General features: G+C 42.2%; 1 protein-coding gene across 1 annotated transcript in view; it reads right to left on the bottom strand.

The window, feature by feature from the left end:
* The window catches only part of GRIN2B (glutamate ionotropic receptor NMDA type subunit 2B), a 168,678-nt gene that overhangs the window by 109,131 nt on the left and 46,680 nt on the right, over positions 1–12,867 (bottom strand). The window contains exon 2 of the mRNA XM_062492275.1: positions 9,486–10,084. Within this exon, the coding sequence (XP_062348259.1) occupies positions 9,486–10,084 (599 nt within the window). The remainder of the gene's footprint in view (positions 1–9,485; positions 10,085–12,867) is intronic.

Here is a 12,867-nt window from a genome sequence, read left to right as displayed (position 1 = left end):
TTCTGCCAGCTGAAATTCCTCGTGCAGCTCCAGTGAGGTGCAGTACTCATCTCCACTTCGCATTATATTCTATTAAACAGCTACTCTATTTCACCCCAGAGATGGCTGAATATTTTGGTGAATTAAGCCATCCCCTTCTACTTTGTACAGTGCTTTGGGACTGCAGATAAAGGATGCCACAGCCTGTCATAAATAAATGTAAGATGCTGACACTGCTACTGGAGGTAGTCCTCTTGCTGAAAAATTATTTCATTTGTGACACTAATAATACAGGGAAGAACACTGGGCAAGACACTGAAAACTCATTTCCATCTTGTTTTAATGCAGCTTCAAAAACCAAGTAAAAAAGTCTGCATCGAGTCAGCATTTGTGCATTTTCAACCACTGCCAGGCTACAGAGAGTCACAGGTTTTTAGTTCATTGTAGTCCAGCCTTCCACCATGACCACACCATCAAGAGGGTGAACTCTTCATCTTCTGTCTCGCCAGATCCTTACCAGAGACCAACACTGAGTTCACCAAAGCTGTTTTTCCATCATTTTTCTTGGTACATTATAGCAAAGGGGAGGCCAAATCACCTTACCATCTTTTTTCAATCCAGACAGGTGTAGAGACCTGTTTGGTGTGATATAACAAGATCAGAAATCTCTCCACAGGGGCAGAAAACAGCTTTCTTTGTATGAAGATGGCTGGCAGCATTCAGTCTGACTGATCATTTCAAGGGCAACTACGGCTGGATTCTAATATTCATTTTATATTAAGGTGCTTGCAGGCTTGAGCAGGGACATTTTTACTACTTAAATCAGGAGAGAACATGCTGCAGAAATGATCGAGCAGGGTGTACTGAACAAGTTGACAAGTCTCTGCTATTTCTGTTTTCTTTGTTATTATTTCACACACATTCAAACATTTTAAACACCACATTTCTAGATTATATTCCATTCAAATACTTCAAGAAATATAGTGCACAGTGAATGTACCAAAAAATTTACACTAAGACAGTATAGATCACCCTCAAATACTTATATTCAATTCAAAATCACATTTTCTAGCCTTAGCAAAGCAGGAATCCCTTGTCTAACACTGCAAACCAGTTTCTGAAGTTTGACATGAAGCTAACTTTGAGTTATTTGTCCACACCAACAGAAATCCCACTGCTGGCTAATTATTTGAAAGCAGAACAAATTCATTCATTTCACACTCTCTTAACTCAAAATTGGATGAACAGAGATTTTTTTTTTTTTGCTCAGATTAAAAAAAAATGTTCACCTTTGGACTGCGAATGAAAATAAAATTCACAAAGTAAAACAAAATGTACTTTTAAAATTATCGTTACTTGAAAATAGGCCAGTGGAGAGGTCCATACAGGTCTGCGGAGGGAGGTCCGGACTCTGCACAGGTAACAGGTATTTAAAACCTGTTATACCTGTGCAATATGTGGTATGGTTCCCTTCAGATAAGTAATCAGCTGCCCCACAGATATGCAGATTCACATTTTCCCGAAATGTGGATACGAGACTCAAGTAACCCTTGAAGCAATGATTTTGACAGGAATTTCATCAGCAGTATCTAGTCAGGAGTGCTCTAAGCCTCAATTCAGAAAAGGACTTAACCACGCACAATCTCTTGGACAAAGCATAGATGGCAAAAGCCACTGAACAGCAGGTGCTCAGCAGGGGAGCAGGCAGCTGTTTGACAGGGCTCAGCTCCATCACACTAGGATGTAGGACAGAAGGGGGGAAAGAACACCCCATTGAAAGTTAAACCACAGGAACAGTGGTAAAACTGCAGAACATAAAAAAAAAAAATCTCATGCCAGACACGTCAGGGTTAATATCTCCACTATTTTCCTAAAAAGGTCACCTGACTTAATCTTTTCCCCCTTTTTTTAGTGAATTTCTGACAACACAAAGGCTGTCATGGTCCCCCCTCTCCCACCCTCCCTTTCCAGGAGGGAGCACTAGGTGCAAGCAGCGCTGGTGTCTCGTCAAACTGAATCGTGGACCCAAATTGCATCAAAGGAAAGAAAAAGCTGCTCCAGAGTTGCATAGGGAACCATAGCAACGCAGCAGTTCCTATTTTTAAGAACTTGGAAAATAGTAAGAATGTTAAGTCTGAGGGGAAGAGAGAGCGGGGGGTGGGAAAAGAAATTACGTTTCTAACAGAAAGGAAAAAAAAAAAGGCACACGTTCCTGATAGGTGCCAGTGATGAAACTACACATGGCCCTATGGTCAGCCATCAGTGCGCAGGTGTGCAAGTCAGAAAATATCCATTGCCCCATCAAGCCAGTTCTTGAAGGAAAAAGGGTATTTCTCACCATCCCTCCACCACTCTGCTAAAGCAGGCTTTCCAATTCCCTGAGGTGCTTTCAAGCCCACAGCACCCTAAATGCATTTTGTGATCAGAGCAGAATCAGCAAACAGCATAGCTAGTGCTGAACTGTAGCCCGAACAGGGTTTGTGGTTTCAAAGCTCCACCACAGAGGGAGGATTTTGACTCACTTTCCATGAGGAGTGGAGAGAGTCTGAAGGCAAACATTCAAACATATCGTCACCAGCAAGTGAAGTTGCCACGGTACTAGCACTAATTGGACTTGGCTGCAGAGCAGAATATGTCTCAGAGGGCTGGAAGCAGAACACGGACATTTTCCCATCTGGAAACTGATGGTGCATACCAAAATTCATTCCCAGCTGGTGGATTTTGGAGGAGTTAATGAAAGGGTTTGTCCTTTAATCAAAAGATAAAGCTTGCCAAAAACCCATCACTTCACTTGAACCCTTCTATTAGCTGAGATGGTTAGAGCAAGGTGCTAGTATCAGCAAGGTTGCAGGTTCAATCCATGTACAGGCCATTCACTTAAGAGTTGGACTTGATGATCCTTGTGGATCCCTTCCAACTCAGAATATTTTGTAATTCTGTGATCCCATTTTAATTGCTAAGAGGCTGAAATACCCAACTGTTCACACAGAGCAAGTACCTCCTCTCCCCCTCTGACAAAGCCCAGTTATGCAGGACTAAGGCATCCTGTGGTGCCTGCTGAGGAACAAACATTTTTGCTGTGCCATCATAAACTTCCACTGAGAAGCCAGGAATCTCCAGTATCCTACCAGCTTGATATTAGTTTGATATTTGACCTTCCATTGCAGGACAGCTATGCTCCCCACTCCCCAAGCAGGACTGCTTAAGAGCCAGGCAGAACAGGACAGCCAGACACAGACTGCTCTTCTGCATCAAGCACCCTTAGCAGTCTACCTGTATGGGCAAGGTTTGGATCAAGAACATGATACAAACTACCCTCAGCATTCCTCTCCAGTGACAGAAAAAAAAAAAAAAAAAAAAAAAGAGTCAGAGGAAGCCAGCACTTCCTCCAAGATGTAGTGGCACACAACTGTTCACCTCCTGACCAGGCAACACAAATAACAGTAGCCCCAAGCCAACAAACCCAGCACCTTTCACCAGCACTGCACCACTGCAATGCACACAGTGCAAATGAAACACAACAGGAGATGCAAGACAGGGACAGAAAAAGGTGATGGCAGCACTCACAGAGATGATGTACAACAAAGGATGCAGGGGGGTAGAGAGACCCTGACAGAGGCAGGAGGCACAGGCTAGCCCCAGCCTCCAGCTGCTGCTGGAGCAGTGACAGGAACAAGCAGATTTCAGCAGTAGGGATGTCTAATCTGTCAGCAACGCTCATGCCACACGCTGCCACTCTGCACCAGCCTGACGGCAGCGGGACACACCAACCAGTGGGAACACAACGAGATGCTAACTAGACACTGGCCTAAAGGCTCCTAAAGGTCAAAAGTTACGTGTGCTCCCACACCCTCCGAGTTTCTGAAAAGGGCAATTTCTGCATCCTTGGGAACATGCCACATATACCTTCTCTCACCACCTCCCCAGCATTAAGAAGCAAGACCTGGCACTCTGCCTTCCACAACTGGAGCACCACAGGATTCAAGGGCTGGAGCAGGGCTTCCCAGCCAGCTGCCAAGCAGGTAGATGTAGCCCTGCCAAACTGAGTGAGACAGGCTCTCAGTATGAGCGTAACTTGACAAACTTGTGAGTGGAGAAAGAGCAGTGCAAATGGTCCATTGTCCATTCCTGCCCTCAACTCCCCTACTGCACTGTGTGAAGGTCCCTCAACAGAGTGGCTCCATGAAAACACCTGCAAATGACATATGATGACCCCTGTGTCTGGTGTGGAAGGCAATGACTTCCATTATTAGAGAGGAGAGGGCAGGAGGGTGGGTAGAGAGAGACCAAAAAACAAGGAAAGGTGTTGCTTGGGTAATGTCCTTGGCACAGATCTGGGGAAAACAGGTCCAGGGTGCTACGGGTATGGCGCTGCTCACAGGTATCAGGGTGACACAATACCCTGAAGGGGCACTCTACTTTTTAGGGATATGGACAGAGGTCTTGAGTTTCCGTGGAAGTGATTTGTTTGTACAACTCAATTGCAAGAACTTTCTCTGCTCACTGTTCAGGCACCTAAGCTCCAGCAATTCCTAGTTTCTGTTAGGGAAATGCAGTCATGTGAGAACACACCTTGCCCTGGTTGTTCCAGGGAAAACAGTTTCCAAGTACTCATCAAAGGTTCTTCTGCATTTCTTATCTGTTTGGCGAGATGAAAACTACAGATGAATGTTACTTCCCCCAGAGTGGAAGTATCATGTCCAAATAATGCACTGAGCAAGCTTGCCAGCTGTTTTCCTATTTGAAGAATCTGAGGTACAAAATTGAACCTAACTTTGTTTCCCTCTAAAAGTATTTCTTTGCAAAGGTGGTATAATTCCACATTTGTATTTTAATTCCAAAGCAAATGCTCCGCTGCACTTTTTATTAAAATGAAATCTGCTGTGTGCAGCCTGGTGTTAAATGAGAGACTATTAAAGCAAATCAGGAAAGAACTCATTAGAAACCCTACAACAACAAACTAGTAGTTATGGCCCAGCATTCACAAGCAGCCATGACAACAAGGAGAAAGAACCCAGGTCTCACTGAAGGCTACAATAAAACCACAGCTTATGTAGCCCAAAGACTGTGAATATCCATACAAAACCGCTGAGCTTCCATTTCTCAAATATGTGCCAGAAATTATATTCATTTCTCGTGACTCATCTCTGAATTCCACTCCTAAGAATACTCCTGTCATTTAGTTATTTCTTCCCATTTCTAAAATGTAATGAGAAGCACCAATCCAGAGCTCAAGGAAATCTGTCCCATCAATTAAAATAACGAAATAAGCAGAAGGCTGCCTATAAACACATCCACCACTGCCCACTCACTCCTCAGCAGCCATGGTGAAGGGAAAAATGGTTTGCAGGATGCCTGGAAGCCTAGCAACTCTCCTAGTAAGGGCCAAGAGATAAGAACTCCTCATCTGAACATTTCCCTCCTAACCTTTGAGATCTCCTCACCCAGTAGAAAAGAGCAGAGCATACAGTGGTATTGCTGGGTGCCCAGAAGGCCAGATACTGGGACAACTATAAACTTGGTAGACCGAAATATTCAGATCAGATTTTTTTCTGGGACAATGAAGGAATACATGAATAGGCAATTACTACAAATAGAACAAAGAATTAAAGACTGTAATTGAACTGGGAAACAGCATTTGGATATTTGGACTCCAAATTACCACCTAAGCCTATTATCAGCATAAATTGAGATAAATCCCTCACTAGAGGAAAAATTCCTCAAAAATGATTTGAAAAGATAACCTAACAAACCTTGTAGAACAAAACTCTCTCAAAGTATCATTTTACTACTCTTCAGTGGAGTTATCTCATCAGCAAGTTCACTTTTTGGACAAAATCCAAAATATTCAATGGTCGTGACCACACTTCTGCAGTTCCAGTCTAACACAAAAGAGAACCAGTTTCAAAACAGACAGAAACAGTTGCTATGAGACCATTAGCAATACAAGGAGATGCAGACCAAACACCTACATTGTCAAGAAATGGCATTTAGATAACAGTCTGTCTTGTTTCTTTTTGTGCTTGCAGCCATATTTCAAATAAAACTTTGTTTGCACAAGTTCTTGCAAAAATGAACAAGTGTCAGTGTAAAAAGGAGGAAAGATAGGGAGAATTGGAACAACATTCTTTTCATTTTGTCTTTACTCCATTATATACCCAGATCAACCGCTGACACCATGTTGAGCAAGATCATTTGATTTTAGCTGCATTCAGAGCAACTGCCCCTTTAGAAAGACGAGGAAAAAAAGTGAGAAATGGTCAGAGTTCAAAGGATGATCTTGGGAAATGACTAATTCACAGTCAGTGTATATTGTGCCCCAGCTGAACTAAATTACACTTTTTTTTTTTTAGTTGGATGTGTCACTCTCCAAAGAGCAAAATGGGAAAATTCCTTTATTGCATTGCCTCCCCAGCTATGGATTTCAAGTAAATTGGACCACTTTGGATTAGCTTCAAGAGCTTCTGAAACAGTAGCTACATGATGATGCTTTATCTGAGGTCACATACACTTTGTCTCCCTAGACATCAACCCCACGTACATGCATTTCTTCATTCTGTGTAGGCATGTGGAAGGTGAACTGTAAGTTGCAGATGGCTGAATATAGTATTGCTTGGTCCAGAGCAAGGCTAAAGTCAGCTTTCCAGAACCTGTAGTCCAGTCCAAAATGACCAAACTATGTTCCAGACATGCAGCTATTGCTGCTACCTAGTGTGCACAGTGCACAAGTACCACCAGTAGGTGGAAGGGGTTACAGAAAGTATGAAGTAGCCAGGTCTGCAGGATCTGTAATATCCCAGACAGGCAAAGCATATCATGAGAGGTTTTAAGTTTAGCACATAGCAAATTCCAGCAAATTCAATGGAAGTTGAAGGTATGAACATAGATAACAGCTATTATTCTCTGTGGGTTTTGGCTCGTTGAGGTGAGCACACATCTTCATGACTGCCTCATTCCTCATCTTGTGCTTCTCCTTTACCTCTCCTCCCCCACAGGTGTGAGGTTGAGTTTGAAGCCATCCAATTTCTATTGAACCCTTGGATTTGTAGAAGCAATGCCTTATTTCACCCACCACTAGGTTTTCAACTTCAAAAGGTACCTGAAAGTAATTTGACTTAAATAAAAAACTAAGAACCCAACCCACTGAAGTCAGACTTTCTAACCATCTCACTTGAAAATAAAGAGAGAGGGTGGAAACATAGCTGGGTGTGGAGAAAAAGAGGAAAGGTAAGAATCCCCTCACAGGCCAGCACCATGTGAAGCAAAGCAAACATTTGCACCACACTCACAAGTCACTACAAAAGTATAATTATTTCTGAGTTAGCTCAGGTGCCTGCAGCAATCTACAAAGTGGCAGAACAGAGCTTGGCACAGATTAATTTGACTGTGCTTCTCAGTGAGACTGATACCAGTACCCAAACTAAGCTGGGTGTAGCTACACACATTGGCACTCATTCCTGTAAGTGCTGTACCCAAAGTAGACAATGGAGCAGAAATACCATGATCCGGGCCATGACGGTGAAAAGAAAGCTAGGATGTTCAAAAGTGACAAGAACTGCTTTCTTGTGGGGTGCCCAGGCTTTGGGGGATATCTACATGGCACAACAGTGCTGTCATATCTACATTCAAGAGTCTCTGAGCTGACAAATTCTAAACGATGCAAAAAGGTGCTATGCAGAGAGATTATGTTGGCTCCTTGAAGCAGCATAGCTATATGGGTGTGATGTTATGCATAGGTTAACAGAGTGTCAACAGAACTCATTAGCAGAAGGTCTCTGCAGAATGCTGCATCACATAGCGGGGAACGTTTTGTTTTCTAGATAACTGCTGAAAAGACAATAGAGCTCCCCCCAAAATCCCTCTTCATTTGGAAAGGTAGAACAAAAGCCTGCCTTGATGTTACTTCTCATTATTTTGTATACACTAAATATATTTTCCCTGCTTAATCATTTCAGTGATGACTCAAAAGGGCTGCAGAAAAAACCCTTACTCCTAAGCCTAGCTGGGAAGAAAAGAGATTAAAGCTTTGGGCACCTTTGGTAGTTTCAAGGCTTGCATAGAGGAAAAAAAAACAGTATGGGGAAGAAGAAGAAAAAGCAATAAGACATGGTAATATCCAATGGATCATAGAGACAAAGAACTAATAGCAATATGGATAATATATTGGGCCAAAGAATAAAGTTCTCTTACAGTCCCCCATGTTGAGGCAAAGCAAAAATCTTCCTTGTACCTTAGTCCCTCTATCTGCCTGGTAAAGTTGACAGTGAGGGGTCACAGCATGCAGACCAATCCATCACATTTGCACTGCTCAGTGATTCAACATGACAAATGAACAAGGACACTGAGCTCTGTGTGGCCTGATGGCTACTGCCTGGATTTTCCTTTTCTCACCACAAAGGATCAAACATATCCAAGGATTTTATATGCAAAACATTGGACAATGACAGCTGAGCAGGTCAGGGGGCATCTGGATTCCATGTCTAATTATCTGGGTTGCTTTGCTACTCACTAAAACTCCATCTGGGACAAAAAGGAACATTTAGTAATCAGAGTGCTGTTCTAGAGGTTGTTCCACCACAAGCTTTCTCTATTCCTTTAAATAGATGTCTTAGTGCTGTTTCTTAGGAAATTTTGAATTTGGATAAAAAGATGATGTCTATTCAAACAGGTTTTCCCTATGTTCCCTTTCCAATTTAGAAAAACTTTCTGTTCTAATCAAGGTACTAAGCTTTCTGCATAAGGTACTCAAGAGAGAATGGTACCCAAAACACCTAGCAGATGATGGCCAGTGAAGTGCCAAAGAGCAGTGTGACACCACAAGCTCTGAGGTAAATCAGATTCTTCAGACATCCAAGGTCTTTAAAGGCTTTGAGTATGAAGCAGGATCTGAGCAGAGTTGATGGCTCTAACTCTTTTTGCACCTCTAGTTCTCCACATCTCTTTGCACTTCTCTCTATTCTGTAATTCAGGGCTAATGAACAGCAGAAGGACACTTGGTGTTCAGACAACCAATATGAAACTATTCCAGGTAGGTTATACAACCATCACCTATAAAGGACACCTGTTCACATAGTGCTAGTGCCTGGAACAGCAGCTGGTGCTTTCTAGACTTCAACACAAACATTCCCATTGCTTGCTGCAAGAACCCACCTGAGAGCTGCAGACCCAGTCATGCAAAGACACCCCAAAAAGCTCAGAGCTGTTATGAAAGCAAAAATTTGTGCATTGAGGGGCACACTCAAATTGTTGCACTGTGCCTTCATTATTCCTTTTCCTCATGCTGACTTGCCCTCTGTGCTGTATGAAGGCTTTCTGAGGGGGTGACAACACTGGCACTCGTGATGCACAGCAATGGGGGTCCCACCCTCAGTTCTCCTCCCCATGCCCAGGTTCTGGCCAACACCATCAGCTGTCCCAAAGCACCACATGCCCTAGCAGAAATATCCTAGTGTCAGAGGTCATTTTTGACCACCCTCTTGTACAGCTGGCCCAGCTCTTTCCCTTACCTGTTGAGCATGTTGGACTGGTAAATCCTTTTCTCCTGGGTGTTGTAACAGCTGCTCTTGGGCTCAGGGATGAAGCTGTGTTCAGACAGCATATCAGAAGCAGCCGTGGTGATTATGGCTATTCCATCCCTTACTCTGGCAGGAAGACCGTAGTCCCATTCATCATATGAGACAGAGATGAGCCCGGTGGGGAACTCAGATGGCACTGTGTCTGTGTCCCCTGCCACCAGGCTGGGCACGATCCACGTGTAACCATAGCCTGTCAGACCCACTGAGTTGGCCACCTCAAAAATGTAGGTGGCCTCTTCCTTTGTGCAGTAGAGGAGGATAACAGGGCTTTGGAGCTTCTTGAGCTGGTTCTGGATCTTTGAGTCCCCATCATCCAGGGACATGTCCAACAGAAGGACCTCCTCCAGTTCCCAACCCACAAAGCTGTGCTCAATGGTGCTGCGGATCTTGTTCACAAAGTCCTGGTACCCAGGGAAGTAAGTAGTGACAATGGAGAAGATGTACCAGTCGTATTCTTCCATGATGTTGAGCATGACAGAAGCTTGCTGTTCTATTGATGGGCCAAACTGGAAGAACATGGATGACTCATCCTAGAATAGGAAGTCAAAGAGAGGAAAAGAGAAAAAAAGAAAACAAGGATAGGTCAAATAAATGGCATTCCTAGTCAATCCATTGAACATAAAGAGGTAGGCACACAGTCAAAATCTTACTTCATATCTTGGCCAGAGCTTAAAGATTTTTAACTTTTTAAAATTTAAGTGAAGTAAGTGAGAAGGAACTGAAATTCTTTTTATGACCAGATGTCCTTACTTTATTTTTAAAGGCAGGTTGCCAAAATTACTTAAAGGTTTCAACTGTTAGGCCTGATTCTAGCAGACAGAGAGGACAGAAAAACAGAGTATGTTCAAAACATTTCCATGAAATCAAGAGCTTTAATCACAGGATTATCATAAATTTATATAGCATAAAAACAGGATACACAGCAGTTTCGATACTGATTTTTGGGACAGTCATTTTGATACTGAGTTTGGGACAGTCACTCCGGTTTGAGTATCCAGACCAAAGTAAAAATAGAGTAGGCAAAATCACTGGATACAAATAGCTCTGACAATCTCTACTGCTAGCTCCTCTCAAAGCAAGCAGCAGCACAGAGTTCTGTATGGTTCTCAGTACAACTGTGAAGGCTCAATCTCAGAATAAAATAAAATACATTAAAATAAAACAAATTTCTAAACTATGATGAGGTTTGTTGACACCATGTTTTAGAGAAATGTCAGCTCAGTATTTCTCTTGGTATTGCTCTCGTATCCTTCTACCATACTACGTTCATCTTTGCAGAAATCAGAACTTGTACCACTTTACAACCTCAAAGACTCCAAGGGAGCTTTATACAGATCTCAGTTCTCCAATAGCATAGTGTAAATCATTTTTGTCCTGGGACTTCACCAGATACCAGGCTTTCAATTCATGACAGATCCAGAAAAATGCAAATCCCTGCTTTTGCCCAATTCACAAAGGAAAGGAATGGAAAAAAGTATTTGCCAATACAGTCCCTTAGGGATTCATCTTCTATCTTTTAAAATCATTTGCAAACTCCTGCTGACTTCTGTAGATAGGATTAGATCATAAAAAAACGCAAGCACAAATTAAAAAGAAAAAAAAGAAGAAAAACCAAGAATTAAATTACATCTGTCTGTATAGAGATTCCCATTATAATAAGAAAGTTCTCCAAATCCAAACACCACTTTAAGGAATGAGAACAGCCCCACCTTCTTTTAATAAGCCTGGAAAACTGGACCAGAGATAGAAAAAGATGTACTCAGGAGTCTGAGACCTGGGAAAACTAATTGTGCCTCAAGATATTACTTCAAGATAGTAACATTTAGAACAGCTCTCTACCAAATTAAGTCTCCTACAACCTGGCAGGTAAAGCTGTTTTTCGGCAGGGATGTAGTTCATCAATCATCCATTCATCCTTTAGTCATGGTTTTGATTACCTATAGCCACTTCCTATATTGACAAAATATGCTATAGCTCAGCAACTCCAAAAAGGAAAAAAGGAAAAAAAAAAAACAAACAACCCCTGCAGTAAAGGTCTGATCCCATACCCAGCCTATCTCTTTCCTGAGCTCCTTATGGGTCACATCCTATACAAAAGAGTCCTTGCTCCCAGATCCCCATGCCTCTCTTAGGAGGTTTGGTGATTAAACTGTTCACTTCCTCACTTCCTCCATACAGCTCACCACCTACATGTGAAGGTTCTCTTAGGGCTGCTCTTAGCTTAGTGGAAAAATAAATGTATTCAAAAAGAAAAAATGAAAAGATGACAGAAACAAACTGAAGACCAGTTTAAAAAAAAAAAACAAAAAACAAAACCAACAACAAAAAAAAAAAAAAAAAAAAAAAAAAGCAGGAGCAGCAACTGGAGGTGCTCAATACATGGAAAACATCTTATATTTTTTATCACTGGAATTCACTCCCTTCTCTCTGAACTGTGCTCAGGAAAAGAACTTACTCTTCAAATAAAAAGATACTTTGTCTCTGAAGCTTATGCAGAAAATTAGAAAAGACAGAGGAAAAATTAAACTATTGTCACAGCATCTGCCAGAATCTGAAAAACTCCTGAACAAGCATCTCCAACACCCTTCATTGTACTGTGCCTTTGAAAGCCACTTGTAGCAAACTGAATGCTAGAGTGCGAAGACTTGTGCAACATGAAAAGGCAAGACAGCTACACCAATGACTAGTATTTATTTTTATATTAAGTTTAACAAGACCATTTCTACACTTAGGCATAAGAGCCTGTGAATTGACTGCAATTTTTCACCATTTCCAGCAGAGAGTCCAAGATCTGAAGGGTCTGGTTATTGAATTGCAGGAACATTTGACACACAGCATCTGGAAGTCTTGTCTGGTTGTTTCTTCAGTGACAAACAGGGGACAAAAGATGGTAAATCCACTACTATTTCAAGGCTACATACACACAGTCTCAGGAGTTAGTGGGCATGATAGCAAGGTGCAGGAGGTAATGCCATCCCAGTGATTTAAACAGGGTCAAGCTAAAATGCCTGCTGACAGTTTGTTCCACATGAGTGCACCACCTAACTGTCGAAGGGAATTCAGCCCCAAAAGACTCAGGGAGAAAATTCAGAGCTCCTCACTAACAAGGGTGTATCAGAACATCAAAAATCAATACACCAAATAGATAGCTTTACCACAACCCAGCGAAACAATCCCACTACACTGAGAAATGGAAGCACCCCACTTTAAATCAAACACCACAGGCCACTTGTCTGTGAATGCAATAATTGCTCTAGAGCAACTGTTGGCATTTCTATTACAGAAGCAGCAAGAAGGGGCAACTTATATTCAA

This window comes from Cinclus cinclus, chromosome 4, assembly GCF_963662255.1.
Source record: "Cinclus cinclus chromosome 4, bCinCin1.1, whole genome shotgun sequence".
In the NCBI taxonomy this organism is placed as follows: Eukaryota; Metazoa; Chordata; class Aves; order Passeriformes; family Cinclidae; genus Cinclus; species Cinclus cinclus.
Note: the sequence above shows the minus strand (reverse complement) of the source record. Positions and strands in the feature narration are given on the sequence as shown.